The sequence below is a fragment of the Ananas comosus genome, linkage group 15, assembly GCF_001540865.1.
Source record: "Ananas comosus cultivar F153 linkage group 15, ASM154086v1, whole genome shotgun sequence".
In the NCBI taxonomy this organism is placed as follows: domain Eukaryota; kingdom Viridiplantae; phylum Streptophyta; class Magnoliopsida; order Poales; family Bromeliaceae; genus Ananas; species Ananas comosus.
The window spans coordinates 1,899,236-1,920,691 of NC_033635.1; the positions used below are offsets into that span (position 1 = coordinate 1,899,236).

The 21,456-nt window shown below is 33.7% G+C and overlaps 2 protein-coding genes across 2 annotated transcripts; both read left to right on the forward strand.

Moving 5' to 3' along the window:
* On the forward strand, window positions 958–8,788 carry LOC109721788 (MADS-box protein JOINTLESS-like). The gene is made up of 9 exons (XM_020249573.1): window positions 958–1,144; window positions 1,349–1,532; window positions 6,257–6,335; window positions 6,891–6,952; window positions 7,050–7,149; window positions 7,232–7,273; window positions 8,000–8,041; window positions 8,154–8,314; window positions 8,598–8,788. Exons 2-9 carry the CDS (start codon window positions 1,351–1,353, stop codon window positions 8,620–8,622), a joined length of 693 nt encoding a protein of 230 aa, XP_020105162.1. The 5' UTR covers window positions 958–1,144; window positions 1,349–1,350; the 3' UTR covers window positions 8,623–8,788.
* LOC109721141 (patatin-like protein 2) lies at window positions 15,856–19,456 on the forward strand. The gene is made up of 6 exons (XM_020248571.1): window positions 15,856–16,136; window positions 17,483–17,664; window positions 17,880–18,069; window positions 18,201–18,362; window positions 18,479–18,781; window positions 19,038–19,456. Exons 1-6 carry the CDS (start codon window positions 15,963–15,965, stop codon window positions 19,272–19,274), a joined length of 1,248 nt encoding a protein of 415 aa, XP_020104160.1. The 5' UTR covers window positions 15,856–15,962; the 3' UTR covers window positions 19,275–19,456.

The following is a 21,456-nucleotide window of genomic DNA, read 5'->3' on the forward strand; positions in this document are numbered from 1 at the left end:
CAAAATCGAATAACGTCCTAAAAATAGATAATCGAATTCTTTAATTTAAAATCGGAGTTATTGATTTTTATCTAGATAGTGAACAAATTTTTTTATTAAAAACTCAACCGATTTCGAATCTTTTATATCATTAAACTAACAAATATCCTATACCAGCTGTTAAAAATTGTCAATTTTAAAATTTTTTGATCGTAAGGTAAATGGTTTCAAAAAATTGTAAAATTTTTTTTCTAGAACTTTTAAATACTCTAAAAAATATTTAACGGTATGAATTATCGATTCGAAAGTTTTATTATCGAAAACGACTTATGAGTACGAAAACGATCGTACTCATAAAAGTATAGTAACTAAACTACACACACAAGAGAAAATCAAAATGTAATTAGTTATTTGAAAAGCATAACCACTAATACAGTTCTTTTACTTTTTTCTACAAGGAGGAACTAGAGAAAATTGAAATATAATTAGTTATTTGAAAAGCGTAACCACTACTATAGTTCTTTTACTTTTTCTACGAGCAGAAACTATAAGCCACAATTTTTTTTTAGAAAATTAAATAGTGTAATTCCACCACAGCAGGATGAGCAAAATTGCTTTTGTTTCTTTACCTCAACCATTTAGGTTCACGGACGACGTGGTAGATCTGGTCCATCCAACTACTCTAGAAGGACCAAAAAGTAAGGTATACTATATACTATACTATTCATTATTGTATAGAAAGAACGAGGGGTGACTGGTGAGGAGTGGATAAAAAAGTGGAGGGATTTTTATTAAGCCGAGTTACTTGTCAATTATTTTTATTATTATTATTTTTAAGTTATTTATTTTGTTTTCGAGGTTATATTATTTTACTGTATTATTTTACTGTTTATACACACACACACACGAGGGCTAGTTATTTTAATTAGTGTACATAAAACAGGCAGTAGCTGGAGCTTATGCGTGGCGCATACATTTTGCCATAAAAAGTGCTCCCTTTTTCTCCCTTTACTCTCCCCGCTTCCCTCCTCCCTTCTTTAATTTCTCTCTTCCCCCTAAATAGAAGCCCAATTCGACGAGGAGAGAGAGAGATAAAAAAACAAAATAAATAGCACATTTCTCCTCCCCAACTCAAACCCCATCATCCATCTCCTACTGCATAATTGTGAGTGCATTCCCATTCCTCCCTCGATCACCTCCTCACTTTCACCAAAAAAAAAAACTCCTTAGGGTTCGCGCTCTCATAGCCCACGCCCAATTTGGAAACCTAGAGAGATTCTCTCACATGCACACGTGATTTTTGCTAATATATTTGTTCTCATTATTATTATTATTATTATTATTATTATTTTGTTGGGGATCGGATCAGCAATGGCGAGGGAGAAGATACAGATTCGGAAGATCGACAACGCGACGGCGAGGCAGGTGACGTTCTTGAAGCGGCGGCGGGGGCTCTTCAAGAAGGCGGAGGAGCTCGCCGTCCTCTGCGACGCCGACGTCGCGCTCATCGTCTTCTCCTCCACCGGCAAGCATTTCCAGTTCGCCAGCTCCAGGTACCATTTACGTACCTATCACTGTACACAGCTTCTTCTTCTTCTTCTTCTTCTTCTTCTTCTTCTCATAGCCATTTGCTTCTAGGGCTGTTTTAATTTTCCTTAATTTCCTTACAATTGCTTGAGTTCAGGTTTTAGATGATTCGTCCTCATCCTCGTCCTCGTCCTCGTCCTCGTCTTCTACTTCTTTTGCTTGTTAAGGTTTGGTATAAAAGAAGAGCGATAGTTGGTTAGAGTCATGCATTCATCACTAAAAAGTAGGCTAGCTTAATCTGAGGTCGGAGTCGGGGTTTGTTTTGATTTTTGGGGTTTTGCATCTTTTGGGAGTAGATACTTCCACCTACATTGATCGATGTTTCGATTTCATAGGCTTAACCTTTGCGTGAAGTGGAAGATGAGAGATCTTCTTTGGAATGGTAGAGGAGGAACGCATATTAATTAAGATAGGGGTTTGTGAACTTGGTTTGGTTATTTGACATTGATTCCGAGTCTAATGTGCTTGTTTTGGAAATTTGAGTATTTGGGTGCGTAGTGCTCGTACTTAAATGGAACCCAACAATTCTTCTGGGTGTGCAGTGTTTTGCTGGTAAAAATTAAGCCTTTATTAGAGCGAAGCTTAATTACACTGATAAAACATTAGACATTTGGGAAAAACCCATAATTGAAAGTATTGGATATGATCATAGGCACATGATTTTAACATCAATCCAACATCTATAAGGTTGGTATATAGTTAGGGGACAACCTTCATTATAAAGTGTGTATGTTGTTGTGTTTCATGTTTTTATCTGAGGAGAAGTTAATTTACACTCGGGCATTGTACTATGAAGCCTTATAAAGCCATCAACCTTCTCGACCTTGAACATTTCTGTACAATATTAATTAGATGCACATGCTTGAAACAAAAAGTTACGGCCTGATAAGTTAATCGATGATACCATCCGTATGTTGTAGCTTTATATAATCTAACATGTGGTGAGTGTGGTTCCAGCCTTCCAGGTAAGGCGACAAAGATAATTACATCACGTTACTGTGTTTATATGCTACACCATTCATTATCGGGTAGTTGAAGATGTTCTGAGTGTAGAAAATTGATGACGAACATGTGTGGTGTCTAATTCACCATTGTACATGATAACCTAAGAGCCACCATATATATATATAGGCCCACATCATCCTAACCGCATATCTTTTAATCCAACGGCTAAAAATCTACTAGCACCAATGTTTTGGTACTTTTAAAAGCATAGGAGCTCAATTATATATATATATATATATATATATAGAGAGAGAGAGAGAGAGAGAGAGAGAGAGAGAGAGAGAGAGAGAGAGAGCAGGGCTGCTGTGCTCTCAGGAGCACGGAGGCCTCCGTGCTCCTGAGCCGTTTTCGATGATGGAGTTTTCGAATCGACGATCGGGTCCGTTAAACTTGATTTAGCATATTTGAAGTTTCTAGAAAATAATTTTTGTGATTTTTTAATATCATTTACCTAGCAATCGAAATGATTCAAAATCAATAACTTTTAACGGCTGAAAATAAAAATCCTATAAAAAGTGGTGATATAGCACTAAAATTTTCGATCAGAAATACTGATCTTGTTGTAGATAGTATAAAGAATTTTATATCAAAATTTCATCTGATTTGAATACTTCTACACCGTTAAACTTGAAAACGGCAGATATCAATCATTAAAAATTATGGATTTTGAATCCTTTCGATCACTAGATAAATGATATCAAAAAATCACAAAAATTATTTTTCTAGAAATTTCAAATGCGCTAGATCAAGTCTAACAGAGCCGATCGTCGATTCGAAAATTCCATCATTGAAAACGGCTCAAGAGCACGGAGGTCTCCGTACTCCTGAGAGCACAGCAGCCTTGCTCTACATATATATATATATATATATATATATATATAGCGTGCTAAATTTACGTGATAGTGATCTAATATCATACAAACTAAATGAAACCCTCAGTAAATAGTAGTGATTAGAGGAAGGTAAAAACAAACTAGCTAGAAACACCATTCTTGTGCTGTTTGCCTTTGACGTCAGAATGTTATTCCCGTATATCAATCTATGAGTAAGATAAGAGATATTTCATATTTGACAACCATAATAAGTAAATCTTACATGATTTTGAAGAGTCAAAGCTTTAAAGTGTAGATAGTATGGTAGCTCTCCAGCATTAATTGCGCGGACAAGCTTATTAAAGTGGTAGCTTGGCTTGTACCTGTTCATGCAGGATAATATGTGACAACACTTTAAGAAAAATCGGAACCCTAATTTGAAAATATTGATCCATAGCCACCATCAACCACAAGTTTCACCTTCTTCCATAGGTTTTTTCTTCTCGGAGTTCTTTTACCTCTCCTTGTTGCTGGTTGTGTGGGGCTACTCGAACCTCCCTAGTGCAGCTCGGTCCTTTGTTGGTTAATTTAGGTGCCGCCTGGTCTTTCCTTTGTGCTGCTCTGATACCATGAAAGATGGGCAAAAGAGTATATCCTCTTGAGTTATATTGACAAAAATATATAGTACAAGAGATAAACCTATTATAATAATAATACAACTATAATTATATACCATATAATCCTACACTATTTATGACAGTAATATATAAAATTCTATCATACTAAACATAGAATAATTATACTAAATATATTGTAACACCTAAGAACTTTACATCAGTAAGACGGCTTAGTTGTCATAACAATATGGTGCAATAAAGAACTCTCTAAAGTTAGCGGCCATGCTAAGAATGAATTGAACTCAATACGAAGGACTTAAATAGTTCATGATCTCCGACATCGACTGTGAAGTTTGAGCCTGAAATAATCACCTGAAGGTGTTCAGATGATTATCTCAAACTTCACTGTTGATGTTAAGATAATTTCTTGTTTAGGAAGTCATATGATCTTCACAGCCAAGATAATTGCTTGTTTAAAAATTCATTATGCACACTAGTGTACTGGAAAGCCTGTTTAAGTGCAATTAAAACCATCAGAGGCACAATTTCTTTTTAGTGCCAAAACTCCTCTCTACTAGTAGAGGGGTAGCTGATTTGGTCGAGACAAAACTGTGTTTTGTTGAATCTGACAATAATGTTATTTAAATGTGGAACTATTTTTATGTAATACCGATTAGATATTTAAATTGGATTTATTTATGTTAAAAGTATCAGGTTAGACTTTTATTATGTAGCTTAAATTAATTAAAGGTAATTAATATGATTTATTTAAGTACATTATGACCATTTAATATTTAATATCACCAAGTGATGAAACACCTAACATGAGGACACTACTATTTAATATTTATTAAATTTTCTCAGTAGTACCTAGTCGGAACATAGGTTTAATATATTCAATGGAGGAAGGGTTGCGATGGAGCTACATATATTATAGTCCTTAAGAGTAATGCACATGGTTAGCATTTCTGAGGGTCGCATGTTTTTGATTGAAATGGACCATGCCGCATGCATCAGGTGATGATGTCAACAATTATGATGCTTAATTAATGCCTATTGTACTTCATACCTGTACCAGAAAAAGAATTTGACACAACTGCAATGGCATAATTCAAGTCTAGTTGGCGTTACTCATAGAATTAAGTTGTGAAGAATCCCACTTTGTTTTTTTTACTGCGAAACAGACCCCATCAACAATTAATATCGAAACAAATAATGTAATGAGCAACAACCTAAAACTGGTTTTGTATTATTTCACTTGTACAAATCAATATATGTGGCAATGTGCTTTGTACATATTTTGATACGGACGACGGTGATCTCCTGCTGAGATTGAATAACTTTACTATGGAGAATTCATTGGATTTATTTTTTGTCCTCTATTGCTGTTTTCATTAACATTAACAACTACTTTGGATATATCAAGACTAGGCTGAAATCAAATGAAGCACATTTAGTTTTAATTACCTAGGTCAAGTATGATGCCATAGTGATGCCTTAATTAATAGTGGTAACTTAGGCTAGAGAGAGTTAATTTCTCAGCATGTATAATATACTTGGGATTTATTAATATAGCCATTTTGACCTTGACTAGTAAAGCAGTTGTGCAGTACAGTTTGGATACTACTCTGAATAAGGACTGCTGACAAAGTTAGTTTTGCAAACAAAGTGATCCTCAGGCAAATATGTTGAAACAAAGTATATATATGTTGAAACAAAGAGTAGATCGGTAAACAAAAGTATATATATGTTGAAACAAATATGTCACATAATAATCATCATGTCATATTGATTTATTGGTGTTTAGTATCTGTTGTTTATATTTCCATTATTAGGAGAGCTGTACTACTTACTATGCTTCGAAAAAGGTGTTTAGACATAATATTCAAGAGTAAGAGTAGATCTTTAAACTTGGAACCATGGACCATGGTGGTGGTACATGTTGTTGCTGTTCAAATTTATCATTGATAATGTCGAAGTAGGAAATAGGTGTTCCCAAATGTGCCAAAACCATGTCTTATTAAAAAATTAAAACTTGTTGATCAAACCACAGTTTGTACATCTGAAATTTTTGTTTGTACCGACTTACGTCTATTTACTCAATTTCAGTTAATGCCCTACTTAAACCTGACGCATATATATATCATGGTCTAACTTGAAAAGCTTCCAGTTTTATCAGACATCGTATTCTTTACCAGGAAATATTTTGATACTAATTTATATCAGGTCATATTTCATGTTATTTTCTTATTGAAGTATGAATCAGATTATTGAAAAGCACAGTTTGCACTCAAAGAATCTTCAGAAAGCAGAGCAACCATCTATTGACTTGAATGTAAGTTTGTTCTCCCCTTAATGGTACATGGGCAAATTAGCAAATCATTGATGCTGTTTTTTTTTTTTTTTTTTTTTTTTTCCTGACATGTGGTTAATAGATGGTTCTGATTGAAATCAAATGGTATGAAGCCTGAAAATTTGAATTGCATGAAATTTGAGCACCAAAAAATTAATTTATTAATTTTTAATGCCTCCCTTCTCTCTCTCAAACACACCCACATGCAAATGGTCTTCATACATACAAGCATGTTGTTATTGTCTCACATTTACCGATGTTAATGAATTCTTAACTAATTACTAGAATTACTCGCGACATGGTTATCAATCGGACTTATATAATTATCTGGGCTGTACATGTCGATTTGTGATCTACTCAGTAATACAAGTGAATATTTTGATTGCACTTCATCATTCTAGACTGATATGCCAATAAAAGATACACCATCTTTCAAGGTTCTTATGTAAGTATGAGAAAAATAATCGCACCAAAGACAGTTTTAAACTAAATACTAGTTTGCACTATTAACGAACACTAGCTAGTCGCTATTTCTAGGTAGAGCAAAACACGTACACAAGGTTGAGCAAAGAAATTGCAGAAGCAAGCCTCCAACTTAGGTATCTCTCCTGTATTTCCCCTTCGGAATAGCCTATGAACTCTTCTGCGACATTAATACATTTTAATTGCAGACTACTATTTGCTGTATATTCTCAGGCAGATGAGAGGAGAGGAACTCCATAAGCTAACAATCCACGAGCTGCAGCAGCTCGAGAAAACGCTTGAAATTGGATTGGGTCGTGTTCTTGAGAGAAAGGTACGTTCCCACGTTGACTCGATTTTGATTGTGGTGACCTTCGACAAAGTTACCTACGTCTTGGATATTATTTATTTTTCAGAGTGAACAAATTATGGAAGAGATCAGCAGCCTCAAACAAAAGGTGAGCATATAGTTCGGCATTAATTAGAGCTCAATACTCTCAGATACTTTTTATAGGAGTTGAACCTGAGTTTACATTTACGTACGGGATCTGCACGTTCATGTATAATTTGGTTTAAAAAGGTCTAGTCGAGTTAGCAGATTATCAAGTTCTAATTTTCCTTCTATTGTTAACATAGAAGAAGTGTGAAATATGTCAACAATTAAATTTTTGGGGTTTTAATTAATGCATTGCACTTTACCTTTTGACAACTTTACTTCTTACTGACCGTACCTAGTATTATTGACTAAGGGCTTGATGGTTGGTGTCTGCGGTCCCAATAGACTAGTTGGCTAGTTACTTTACATTTCTAGCTGAGTTCATTCTTAAAAAAAATGAACGAAGCGAATATATATAGCTTGTTACCTTTCTCTCTCTAAAAAAAATAAAAAATAAAAAAAAAGACAGCTTTGCTTCTTATATTATCTTTAGAGGTTACACAAACAGCCTCTTTCCTGGCCTCCTTTTCTTATATAGTCATACTAAGATTAAGTATAGTAAATCTCCTTTAAACAAAGATGAAACTGTTAGGACCATGTCAAAGGATATATATACCAACCAAAAATACCTCAATACGTAACATCTAATTTCTAAGTTGTATTGTTTTTGTGAGTCATTACTAGATGTTTGCTAGAATACATTTTTTCCTATTTAAGCTGCGTATATTTGTTTCCGTTTGGCAAGCAGAGTGCAGCGTTGATGGAAAAAAATACCCAGCTGAAGGAGCAAGTAAACTTTTTCTTCTCACCAGCACATATTTTATTATCTCCATCTCTGTCTCTCTCCGAGGCCCGCTAATTTGTTTCTAGAAGATAATTATTAAATTAATCTGGACATCCAGGTGGTCAAAATCGCCAAGACAGGCCGAAAACAGATGGTTAATGATTCGGAACATGTATTGCATGAAGATGGACAATCATCTGAATCAATTACTAATGCTTCGCTCTCAGGAGCACCGCCGGACTATTGCGACGATAGCTCAGATACGTCGCTAAGATTGGGGTAAAACCAACTATTGATGCATTAGATTGAAGATGATTTTACCAATATTTACCTCAACTTTGGATTAATTAATTACAATATAGTAGATAAATCTCTCCTTAGTATAGTAACCATTCCTTCACTAGCTTACATAGTAGTGGCATGGAATTATATATCAACAAAAATGTCTCGTATTAAACTTTAAATGGCTCAATTTGAACCTCGTTAGTCGAAAAATTGAGTGATAAATAGTGGTAATTTTAGGTATTTAATCTTTTTTTTTTAATTTTTTGTAATAATGTAGGCTGGCGATTTCGAGTTGGAAGTGATGGCGAAATCTAGCATGAAGGATCAAGAGCTTTTTTTTTCTTTCTTTTTTTCTTTTTTTTTTTTCATCTTCACTTTTTTTTTTGCGGGGAGTTGTTAAGATCTCGCGCGTGAATCTTGAAAGATGAGTGCATAAATAAACTCTTCAGAGAGGAGTCGTTTTTTACATATGAGATCTGTGTATGGGGCGGTTCAACAAATTTATAATTGCAAAAATGATTCTATACTTGCCTCGCAGGCGCCACGTAGAAGGGCTAGGAGCCGGCTTAGTAAGTTGAACACCGTTNGAGTTAAGATCTCGCGCATGAATCTTAAAAGATGAGTGCATAAATTAACGGGCTTTTTCCAAATGACTCTCTGAAAAATTTTTTATTTTCAAATTAGTTTCAACAAATTTATAATTGCAAAAATGATTCTATACTTGCCTCGCAGGCGCCACGTAGAAGGGCTAGGAGCCGGCTTAGTAAGTTGAACACCGTTATTCATCGTGTTCAAATACGGTGAATAGTTCACCGTGTTTCATATTTATATTTTCTTTCTTCTCCTTTTCAAATTTGAACCGAATTCCGATTTAGGTTCGGGTCGGGTAAATACAAAATTCATACATGTATTCATATCTGTGTTTGGGTTTGGGTTTGAAAAAGAGAAGAAAAGATATGAAACATGGTGAATGATTCACCGTGTTCAACTTGCCTAGCCGTCTTTCAGTTCTCCCACGTGATGTTTGCGAGGCGCCTGCGTGGTAAGGATAGAGCCATTTTTGTAATTATAAATTTGTTAGGATTAATTTTAAAATAAAATCTTTTGACGGAGTCATTTGCAAAAAAAACCCCTAAATAAACTCTTCAGGGAGGAATTGTTTTTTACATATGAGATCTGTATGTATGGGCTATGACGCGCACGATCGACATTGTTGTCCCATTTATGCTTTTGCTTAGTAAATGTATATTTTTGTTCTCTTTTTTCTAGATTATCGTTTAATTTATTTGCCATGAAAAGCAGAAAAATAATGGTTGTGTTGGCTAAGAAGGTGTTTGGATCGGCGTAAAATAAATTAAAAAATTATTTTTAGTATAAAAAATATTTTTTCGCTTATTTGGTTGGACGAAAAAATATTTTTTGATAAAAATATTGGATTAAAAAAAATAAAGTTTTTGTATTCCGCTGATTTTGGTGGAAAATAAAAACTCAAGTTTCCTAAAATTTTTTTCATTTATTTTTTTATCTGGAACCAATAAAAATGTAGATTCTTTCGCAATCAAATGAATGTTGATGAAAAATTATTTTTTTTAACAAATCAAATACTATGAAATATAAAAAATTTACCAAATTTTTTTATGAAAAATTATTTTTTACGGTTTTTGTCGTGAAGTAGCCTCTTATGTACAGCTTGTTTCATTCGTTTCCACAGCAATTACAGAACTGTATCATATTATTTGTATCATTATATATATATAAAAAGTTATCTTTTAATATATTAAATTATTACATGTATAATAATATTTTAATTTTAATTATTTATACTCAATAGTTTTTGGGAGTAAGTTTTCCGCTTGATCCCTTTCCAATATTTCTAGTGCAAATAACAAAAAGCTGGATAGTTGATATATACTTGAGAACTCAAGTTCAAAATCTAGTGTACTCCGTATTGTTAGCTATGTTTATTTAAAAAAAAAAACAAATAAAAACGTATGGAACTTATATGAACTACGAATTATTTGAATTTGTTTATCTAATCTTTTAAAATGTTAATTTTACTTCTAATCAACTGTCTATAATGAAAGTAGTAAAGAGTACGATGGTTGGCACCCACGAATTCAAATTTGAACTTTAATTATTTTATATTTCTATCTAAATTCATTTAAAAAAAAATGAACGATGCTGATAGCATACTACTTTTTCTCTCATTAAAAAAAAAAAAAAAACCAGTTATCCCTAATGCAGTTAGCTAAAGAACATCCTAAGCTTAAAGATTAATTATTTTATGTTTCTATCTGAATTCGTTTTTTTTTAAAATGAGCAAAGTAGATAGCTAGCTCCCTACGAGTTGTTGCATTGAACCCTCCGTCAGAGTTTCATTACTATTTCGTCTATTTTTACAAATTATCAAATATTTTATTGGCCAAAAAATTCTACTAAATCTCAACCTCATAAAGAAAAACAATGATATAATTAATTAATGAGACAAATTTGCATATATGACTGCTACTTATAGTATGATAATTTTTACAAATTTTAAAAATGTATGACACCTGAGTTTAAGGTCAACTTTCGAAAGTTGAATTACTAATTAGCTGTTATTTATATGTACAAAATTAATTTATAACTATATTATATTGTTGGAATATTATTTTGAGATATAATGTTATTTTATAAATAAAGCATTTAATATCCTAATCGAGAAAATTGTTTTAACTCTTGATGATTTAGCTCGAGATCAATTTATTATATTTTAATAAGGCTCGTCCAAATCTCCACGTATTTCGTACAAGATATAACACCAAAGAAAATCAACCAATCAAAATTAATTAAATATTTGTTGATATTATCCATGTGGCTCACAAGTGTACGTACTATATATATAAAATATTCAAAAGATAACGATCAATAATAGTACAAGCACAAGTAAGCATTAAAGAATATAAATAAAATGCCACCAAATTAATGTGTTATGCATGTAGCAGCACATGGACATGGGCGTGCTACAATATATTTCTCCATTAGCTGGTACAACAGTAATAATTAATAAAGCTATAATTTAATTAGCCATACTATGCACGCACACATACGCGCGCGTGTAGAGAGAGAGAGAGAGAGAGAGTTTGTAGTATTTATAAAAATATCAAACATTTGGTGCTTCATGCTTGTAAATTTTTTTCCATTAAATTTATTTTTTTAATTATTTCTATCTATTAGATTATACTATTCAACCAACCATCCGCTCAATCTTAAAAATCTCATATCATTCTAACCGTACATATCTTAATCTAATAGTCAAAATTCTATAAACATCAATCACTTATACTTTTAAAAGCATATATAAGAGTTCTCTCTCTCTCTCTCTCTCTCTCTCTCTCTATATATATATATATATGGAGTGCATCTGGTATGCTTCCGGAAGTACGGAGCGCTTCGTGCTTTTAAGTCGTTTTCGATATTAGGACTTTCGAATTGATGGTCAGCTTCGTTAGACTTGATCTAGAATATTTTAAGTATCTAGAAAATAAATTTTGTGCTTTTTTTATATCATTTGTCTAGTGATTGAAGTGGTTCAAAATCAACGGCTGAAAATAAAAATCTTACAAAATATGATGATATGACATTAAAATTTTAGATCAAAAATATTAATCTTGTTTTGTATAGTATAAAAAATTTTCTATCAAAATTTCACGTGATTTAGATATTTCTATACCGTTAAACTTGCAAACGGCTTACCACGGCCATTAAAATTATTGATTTTGAGCTACTTTGACCTCTAGGCAAATGATATCGAAAAATTATAAAATTTATTTTGTAGGTACTTCAAATACTCTAGATTAAATTTAATAGAGCCGATCGTCGATTCGAAAGTTCCAAGATCGAAAATAACTTGAAAGCACGAAAGATTCCGTACTTTCAGAAGCATATCAGCCTACCATATATATATATATATATATATATATATATATATGCGCCTAGAAGTTAGGTGTAAGAATTACATCCGAGTCTTTGATTTCAGAGTGTAAGTCGTGTACACCGCTATATTGCATCGGGTATATACATAGCATTGCTTTTTTTATATTTATTTATCGTATATTTTTTTAAACCCCAATACAAATACTGTAGCGTGCAAATATTTATTATTTTATAAACCACAATACAGACCTAGCATGGAATACTACAGAGATAATAAAATATATACAACGCGCGCCTGAATTTATTTTTAAATATAATGATAGCTACCAAATTAGCTTGAAGTTTTATTGTGATATTGTTTTAGTTTCTAATAAATATATAAATATCTTTGAAGAATCCATATTATTTTTATATTAAAAACCAACATTCCCAGCAGGTACCGACCGTCTCTAGAGCAAATGGCAAAGAGCTTGGTAATTGGCACTTGAGGTTTCAAATTTGAATTCTAGTTGATTTACGCTTCTAACTAAATTTATTTTTAAAATAAAATAAACAAAATGGATAGCATGCTATCTATCTTTAAAAAAAAAAAAAAAAGACTAAATTACAGAAAACCCTCCTGTAATAACCCGCTTTTTCACTTTCCCCCCCTGACATTTAAAAACCTACACTTTGCCCCCTTGTAAAATGAAAAATGTGCACTTCACCCCTACCGTTAGGGTTCCGTTAGGGGTTCTGTTAAAAAATATTTTTTTATACCGAAAATACCCCTCTGCCTCTTCTCTGATGCTTCGCTTCCTCCGGCTCGCCGCTTCGCCGCCTCGCCGCCTCGCCGTCCTCCACTGCTTCGCCCTCGCCCACATCCCTTTCGTCCTCCTCCGCCACCTCGCCTTCGCTCTCGTTGTCCCTGCCTACCTCTCCATCAACACCTATCTTAGTATCCTCCCTACTGTCGCCGAAATCGATGGGCGGCGACTGTGTAGGAGGAGAAGGGGAGCTGGTGGAGAAGAAATTGGAGAGGAATCGTGGCCGATTGAGGTGGAAATAGCGGCGGATCAAAGGGGCTGCTGAGGAAGCTCAGGAAGAAGACAACAATGGCAAGGGGCAAAATGGTCATTTTACACACCGTGACCCTCTCTGTAAACATTTTTCATTTTACAAGAAGGCAAAGTGTAGGTTTTTAAATGTCAGGGGGGAAAGTGAAAAAGCGGGTTATTACAGGGAAATTTTCTGTAATTTAGCCAAAAAAAAAAAAAAACATTCCCAGCAGGTAAAACATGCATGTGACAAAACATATATATTACCCAAGCATAATCCTCAATTATTAGATCATTAGGATCCACGCCATAGTAGAAGAAACTTTTTTTTTTTTTTCTTTGGGTTGCATTCTAATAAAATAAGCAACAAAAATCTATGCCAGCTAAGCTTTGAAACCAACTTGTATGTAATAATTAGCACATTAATTCTAACACATGCATGTACACAGTACTTTTACCTGGTCAACGCCTCCACGCTTCAAGTTGCAAATATATTTATCATGTGAGAAAACATAAATTTCATAAATTTCCAACTCATCCCTAATAAATTAATACAAGTTGTAAGAGAGAATCATGATATATAGGAATCAATTGGCACAACCTAGTGTAATTAATAGAAGGTTGGATCTATATCCTATTTTGTCCTTAATTTTAATCATGTGGTTGATTTTAATATGGCCCATGTTTTTAATCATTGTTAAATTGACCTGCGCCTAATTAAATTAACTAAGAGAGCTTAAAAGCAAGCTAGGATTATAATTAATAATTGGGTTGGTAATAGGGGGAATCAATTAATTAAGCTCCCCGTATATATTATTTAGTTCAGTTCTAGATCAATAATTACTTCAATTAGAAATAAAATGATCGGATTAACAATCGAATTAAGCTAATATTCATTGGGTAATCAGATCAATAGACGAGTTGATGATTAGATAATCTTTTTGGTTGGTGCATGGAAATGCTACTTAACCAAATCTTTTTCATCCAAGAGAAGTAGGACGAATTATTATTAGTCTATGATTTATGGTCATGATTCACTAATTATAGTTAATTATCGGAATTAATAAATCTGATGAATATATAATTCAATCCTTAATTTAATCAATTGGATCTAAGATCCAAACATAAACAATTTGGGTCAAACACGACTTGTTCATCGACCAAACTTAAGCCTTTTTTTTTTATTATTGTTAAACACTCATAAACATTTGTATAATTATTGGTAATCTTACAATTTTTGGAAAGTTAATACAAACCGTGTAACCTTTCTAATCATTTTAATCAATCACTTAATTCTGAATTTCATTAATCTTTTTTACATTTTTTTCAATCTCATTATAACCAATANGTTGATGGGAATTGGAAAGATGGCACTACAGATGGTGTAGAATGTTTTACCTCCCGATTGATAAATAAATTCGCCTTAGGGCGTGTTTTTCCTCAAAAAAAAAAAAACTCAAATTAAATAAATTAAAATAAAAAATATAAATTTTATGATTGTTTTAATTATCATTTTAAATTGCCAAATTATATAAAAACCGTGTAACCTTTCTAATCATTTTAATCAATCACTTAATTCTGAATTTCATTAATCTTTTTTACATTTTTTTCAATCTCATTATAACCAATATCTTAAATACATTTAAATTATCAAGCATTCGAAAAGAAGAGGGCGTCGATCAGGTTATTTGGTTTTTATATAATTTGGCAATTTAAAATGATAATTAAAACAATCATAAAATTTATATTTTTTATTTTAATTTATTTAATTTGAGTTTTTTTTTTTTTGAGGAAAAACACGCCCTAAGGCGAATTTATTTATCAATCGGGAGGTAAAACATTCTACACCATCTGTAGTGCCATCTTTCCAATTCCCATCAACCCATACATGTAAGGAAAATGTTGTAGGTTCTTGAATCAGAGTTAAGTTCTGAATGCTAATCATCACTATATATGTTCTCTTTAGAATTAATATAAGGCCGTCTAGCCACGGGCCCGTGAAATGATGGTAGTGACACAGAAAGACTTATGAGTTGTCATGTCGTCATGGCTTTATTAGTTAGGATAAAAAAAATTCAAGAGGACAGAGACTTCTCCGCATTATCAATTATAAGGCCTATATTGGATGCGAAGCAGATACGTCGTGTCTGCTCATAGTTAAAGAATAAGCTCCATAACAGATGAACACAGAAAGCTTTATGAGTCGTCATAGCTTTATTAGTTAGGATAAAGAAAATTCAAAAGGACAGAGACTTCTCCGCATTATCAATTATAAGACCTCTATTGGATGCGAAGCAGATACGTCGTGTCTGCTCATAGTTAAAGAATAAATGTACCAACGTCTCAGGCACTTGTAGGCGGAGCGGGTAAAGTCCATTAAAGTTAGATAGTCCGGGGGCTTAGTGAGGCTCCAACTGATAGAGAAATTTAATCTGAGTTAAGTTAACATATTATTTTCTCGCACAATAAAAAAAAAGTACCAATGGTAACACTTTGCATCGCATTTCTCCGGTCCCATCCCCTCTCTCCATGCTTATAAATGCAATGTAATTAACCACACCCAACGCATCAAAGGGTGCAAGATCCAAGAAACACATTCTATTTATTTATCTCTCTATAACTCTTTTCTTCTTATTCTCTATCTATAGAGATTTAGAGGGCTCCTTCAAACTCTTCTCAACCTCTCCTTCATGGCGAGCACGGGCTCCGCGGCCGCTGCATCAAATGGCGCCAACGCGAACCCGGTCGTGCCAACCCCTCCCCCGTCCATGGGGAAGATGATCACCGTCCTGAGCATCGACGGCGGTGGAATAAGGGGTCTTATTCCTGGAACTATTCTCGTCTATCTCGAATCCAAGCTCCAAGTATAGTTCTTTTTTTTAAGAACAAAATACAATTCTATCGGTTTATTCATTTAGAGGATGAGCGGAGACAGTCGGGTCTGAAGAAAAGAAAAAAAAAGAAAAAAAAAAACTTTATTATTGTGTGCGTGTGTGTGTTTTGTGCATATATATATATATATATATAGAATTAGATTGGAATACTATTAATAGTAAAATGCTCCTTTTGCTATCAAGTTTTTAACCCTTGGATGAGAAATTGTAGGGTCGGGATGATATTAGTCGGTTAGAGTTGAGTGGTCCTCCTAGGGTTGAGTGGTCCCCACTGGGCTATAGTATTTAATCCAATGGTTAGAAATAATGAAAAGAGTTGATCCAAAGGCTAAAAAACTGGTAGCGACAATGGGATTTTGCTACNATATATATATATATATATATATATATATAAAGATAGGCTGGTATACTATCAGTAGCACGGAGGGCTCCGTGCTACCAAGTTATTTTCAATGATGCAGCTTCCAAATCGACGATCGGCTCCGTTAGACTTGATCTACACTATTGAAAGTATTTGGAAACTAAATTTCATAATATTTTGGCATCATTTACCTATCAAATGAGTAGTTTAAAAATAAACGGCTGAAAATAAAAATCTAATAAAAAATAATGATAAAAGTCTTGAATTTAAGATCAGAGGTGCTGATCTTACTCTAAATAGTAAAAAGAATTTTCTATAAAAATTTTATCAGATTTGGATTGTTTTACACCGTTAAATTCACAAACGCATCACATCTACCGTTAAAATAGTCAATTTTGAGACCTTTTGATTACTAGCCAAATGATGTCGAAAAATTATAAAATTTAGTTTCCAAATACTTTTAATGGTGTAGATCATGTCTAACAAAGCCGATCGTCGATTTGAAAGCCACATTATCGAAAATAACTTGGTAGCACAGAGACCTCCGTGCTACCGATAGTATATCAGCCTAGCTCTATATATATATATATATATATATCAGCTACTGAAAACTTTATTCCATGCACACAACCTCCTGAAAATTTGATATTTATATAAAAGTTCTCCAAAATTCTTTGCTTCGTGCATGTTAATAATGAACCATATATTTAAAATATTCGTGGGGGAATTAATTAATACTTGTATAAGTCAAGCTTTATTGCCCCTGAGGTTATTAATTAAGTTTTCTTTACACAATTTAGCTTAGAGAAATATGGACAATTAACATGCTACAAATATTCTACACTATTTTAATTTCTTCTATGGCATAGCGGTCCTTTTGATGTATATGAGTAGCATTGCTCTTTTTATATAACTATATGTAGTATCGAATAATTTATCAATTTGTATTTGTTAGGAACTGGATGGACCAGACGCAAGAATCGCCGACTACTTCGACGTAATCGCGGGCACGAGCACCGGCGGTTTGGTCACTGCTATGCTCACTACACCTAACAAGGACAACCGCCCGCTTTTCGCAGCCAAGGAGATTCCCCAATTCTATTTGGAAAATGGCCCCAAAATTTTCCCTCAAAAACTGTGAGGATGGATTCACTATGCTTTTATATTTATTTCAATTTTTAGCTTAGTTAGTTTCTATATATTAGAATATATGATAAATAAGAAAATTTTAAAGTTCTTGCTATAATTTTGTTGTAGCGAAAAGTTGCAAATATATATAGTTCTTCTTCAAGAGAGCGAACTTGAAGTTAAATAAGTCGAACATAACTAATCATCTACTTGATCTTTTGCAGTGTTGGGCCCTTTACTCCAGCAGTAAACCTGTTTGGCGCGCTCGCGGGGCCGAAATACGACGGCAAATTTTTACACAACAAGATAAAAAGCTTATGCGGCGATAGCCGGCTCAGCCAGACTGTGACCAACATAGTCGTCCCGACTTTCGACGTCAAGTATCTGCAGCCGATCATTTTCTCCACCTATGAGGTGAACTTTGATCATTAGAATCAGAACAAACCTGAATTTATATATATACATATGTATATATTCTCGTCTTTCAAATTGATCTCACTCTCGTGATTTATTCGTGCGATCCATATATATATATATATATATAGGCGAAGAGTATGCCGTTGAAGGATGCTCTACTCTCTGATATCTGCATAAGCACTTCTGCAGCGCCGACATATTTCCCAGCGCATTATTTCCAAACAAAAGACTCCGCAGGGAACTCCCGGGACTTTAATCTTGTTGATGGCGGTGTGGCTGCGAATAATCCGGTAACTAATTAATCATTGCTATTAGCTAGTAATTAATCAATAGAAATTAACACATGTTGTAGTGTTACTAATTAAACCTGTAACATATTTGAATACATGCAATAATAATACACCAGACGATGACGGCGATGTCGCAAGTGACGAAGGAGATATTCATGGAGAACCCGGACTTCTTCCCTATCAACCCCATGGACTACGGCAAGTTCTTGGTGATCTCGCTGGGGACGGGCTCGGCGAAGGAGGCGGAGAAGTATACCGCCCCTGGCTGCGCCAAATGGGGCGTCCTCGGCTGGCTCTACAACAACGGCATGACCCCCCTCATCGACATCTTCGCACACGCCAGCGCCGACATGGTCGACATCCACGCCTCCATCCTCTTCCAGGCGCTCCGCACTGAGAATCATTACCTTCGTATCCAGGTACGCACATAAGAAGTTTACGAGCACTAATAATTGTTGATTCAGCAGTCCCATCATCTTAAGACTATATCTTATATATAAGATCTAGTAGGAGCTTACGTATTGCTAGCTAGTAATTCATACGTGAGTAATCCCCCGTTGGATCAGCCGATAAGAATGTTGGATGAGTTTCATTAGATTTATCGTACTAGATCCTAGATTTTTGTAGGAACCAGAAAAATTAATGTACTTTTATTATTTTCATCTGATCGTATAGGACGACTCTTTGATCGGCGACACATCGTCTGTGGACGTCTCGACGAGGAAAAACATGGAAGATTTGATTCAGATCGGCAACGATCTTCTTAAGAAGCCGGCGGCGAGGGTGAACCTGGAGACAGGTACATATGAGCCCATCGCACGAGGGGGAACCAACGCTGATGCTATCGACCACTTCGCGAAGAAACTCTCCGAAGAACGAAAGCGAAGGCACGCGAAATTGAACTCCAGCTGATTGGGGAAAAAGTGATAGTAGAATCAATCTGTTGCCTCTCTTTCGTGTATTAACTGAGAATAATATCAAGATCATTTGTTGTCAGATGAATTTGTGATCAGCAATTTCTCTGCTGAGCCAAAACTCCTTATCCTAGTTTATTTTCAGATAAGTAACGCTATGTCCGCGTACAATTTTTGCAACTTCCTATAACTATATTTGGGTGTGTGGGTATCATAAATATCGTTCTCTTTTTTTGTTTTGCTTTTTGTGTGTGTATGGAAGGGCAAACTATATCCAAACCATAGGGCAGGTTGCGAGAATAACCCATCAGATCATCCAAAAATTTGAATTTAAATACAAAACTTTGCGAGCATTTAACATTTATACACAAAAAATCGATGCTATATAGATACATATCCATGGATAATGTCATTCAATCATAAAGATAATAAATGTGTTGTGTGGTTCAAGTATCATTATCATACATGTTAACCTCCAATTCTAAAATAAATGTAGAATCCAGCTACAAAAATAAATAAATAAAAAAAATGCAGAGTCGCTGATTGATTTAATTTTTTTTTTATATTTTTGTAAAAGATTGATTGATTTAGTTTAGTGATGATGGAGATTGATGTAGTAGTAAAATAGAATTATTAAATTAATGTAAACATGGCAAGGGGAAATCAGTAGGGCATTTAATTACTTGTTTAAATTTTCTTCTGATTATATTATTATATCATAAGATAGCGAAACTCCTCAATTAACCAAAATAATAAATCAAATCCGAGCCACTACTGTATACGCAACAATGCAAGGAAATTGTCAAAATTTTTATTGGACTTTTTTTGTTTCCCGGATCCGCCGTCGATGTTAACCTCCTATTATCTTTACTCAAATGTCAAAGTGTATATATAACCGATAATTATTAGCTATGAGATTTTAGATATATACGGCGAACATCTTAGTGAGTGTAAATACATATTTTTTAACGAGCATTATACATAGAAAAGGGGAAAAGAGATGTATCATTTATACACTCATTTGAAGATCATTTCTGGTTCTTGTATTTGGATTACTAACCCAGCGTAATTAATTCCTGCTCAAAATTAAAGTTTTTAATTTCTGAGATCTAGGTGGGTTTCCTTTAATCTTGTTTTTAAGTAATAAAATTTCTTCTTTTTTTTTTAAAGAGAAAGATCTAAGTTCCCAACAAGTAAATTCCCCATTAATTTCTTATGACAAATTATAACAACATAAAATTGAATAGTTTGAGTACGTGAATAATTCACAAAATCAAAAACTGGTTTTCGAAGTTCCATTAAACTCAACTACCAGTGAATTTACCAGGTCTCATTAATTTACACCAACATTTCAAAGTTATCCAGGTGCAATTTCGATCGTAAACTTGCTACGTACATGCTCGTACATCTTAGTGACCATCCAAATTAATATAACTTGCAACTTAAGCGAGTGCACATGTTGCATTGGATTGATCAAATAATAGACAATTAAATTAGCCACAATGTACGAAGAAATAAAATATAACCTGTACTGTAATTTTATTTTATTTGATACGTTTCTAGACAAAATTCGTAACAGCAATATACCCCTCCACATAATACTAGGTACCGCACCACAAATTTTATTTTGCAAATTAAATATTTCAGCGCTGTACTAATAAACTTTTTGTAAAGCTGGGAACGTCAGTGTCTGTAATACCCTTTTTTTTGTTTCAACGTTTGTTGTCGCTTCTATTCTACTTTCTTTTTAGTTCTTCTTTCTTTAATTTTTTTACCTTTTTAAGATTTTTATTGTCTCACTTTATGTGACTAAATTTATCTGTTTAATGAATGAAGTAGGTAACGTACTACTTTATCTCTCTTGAAACAAAAAAATAGAAATCAAAATTCGTAGTTCGGCTTCACTAATTTTTATGCTTATAAACAAAGGTATTACTGACCATCCCTAGAGCAAGTGGCAAAGGGTTTGGTGATTGATACCTGAGGTCTCAAGTTCGAATCCTAGTGGATTCACATTTTCAGTTAAGTTTATTTCTAAATTAAATAAATAAAACGGGTAGCGTGCTATCTATCTCTCTCACAAAAAAAAAAACATATTTATTTTTAAGTGATTCACACCCTTTTTTTTTTAGAAAAATCGTCCGAAAATAAAAATTTATTTAAGACGGTGCAAAATTAAA

Excerpts from the sequence above, each read along its gene's own strand:
- LOC109721788 (XM_020249573.1), top strand. The coding sequence starts at position 1,351 with ATGGCGAGGGAGAAGATACAGATTCGGAAGATCGACAACGCGACGGCG. Across the intron at positions 7,274-7,999 it reads TCAGCAGCCTCAAACAAAAG|AGTGCAGCGTTGATGGAAAA; the intron begins GTGAGCATATAG and ends TTTGGCAAGCAG. Across the intron at positions 8,042-8,153 it reads ATACCCAGCTGAAGGAGCAA|GTGGTCAAAATCGCCAAGAC; the intron begins GTAAACTTTTTC and ends CTGGACATCCAG.
- LOC109721141 (XM_020248571.1), top strand. The coding sequence starts at position 15,963 with ATGGCGAGCACGGGCTCCGCGGCCGCTGCATCAAATGGCGCCAACGCG. Across the intron at positions 17,665-17,879 it reads AAAATTTTCCCTCAAAAACT|TGTTGGGCCCTTTACTCCAG; the intron begins GTGAGGATGGAT and ends GATCTTTTGCAG. Across the intron at positions 18,363-18,478 it reads GTGTGGCTGCGAATAATCCG|ACGATGACGGCGATGTCGCA; the intron begins GTAACTAATTAA and ends ATAATACACCAG.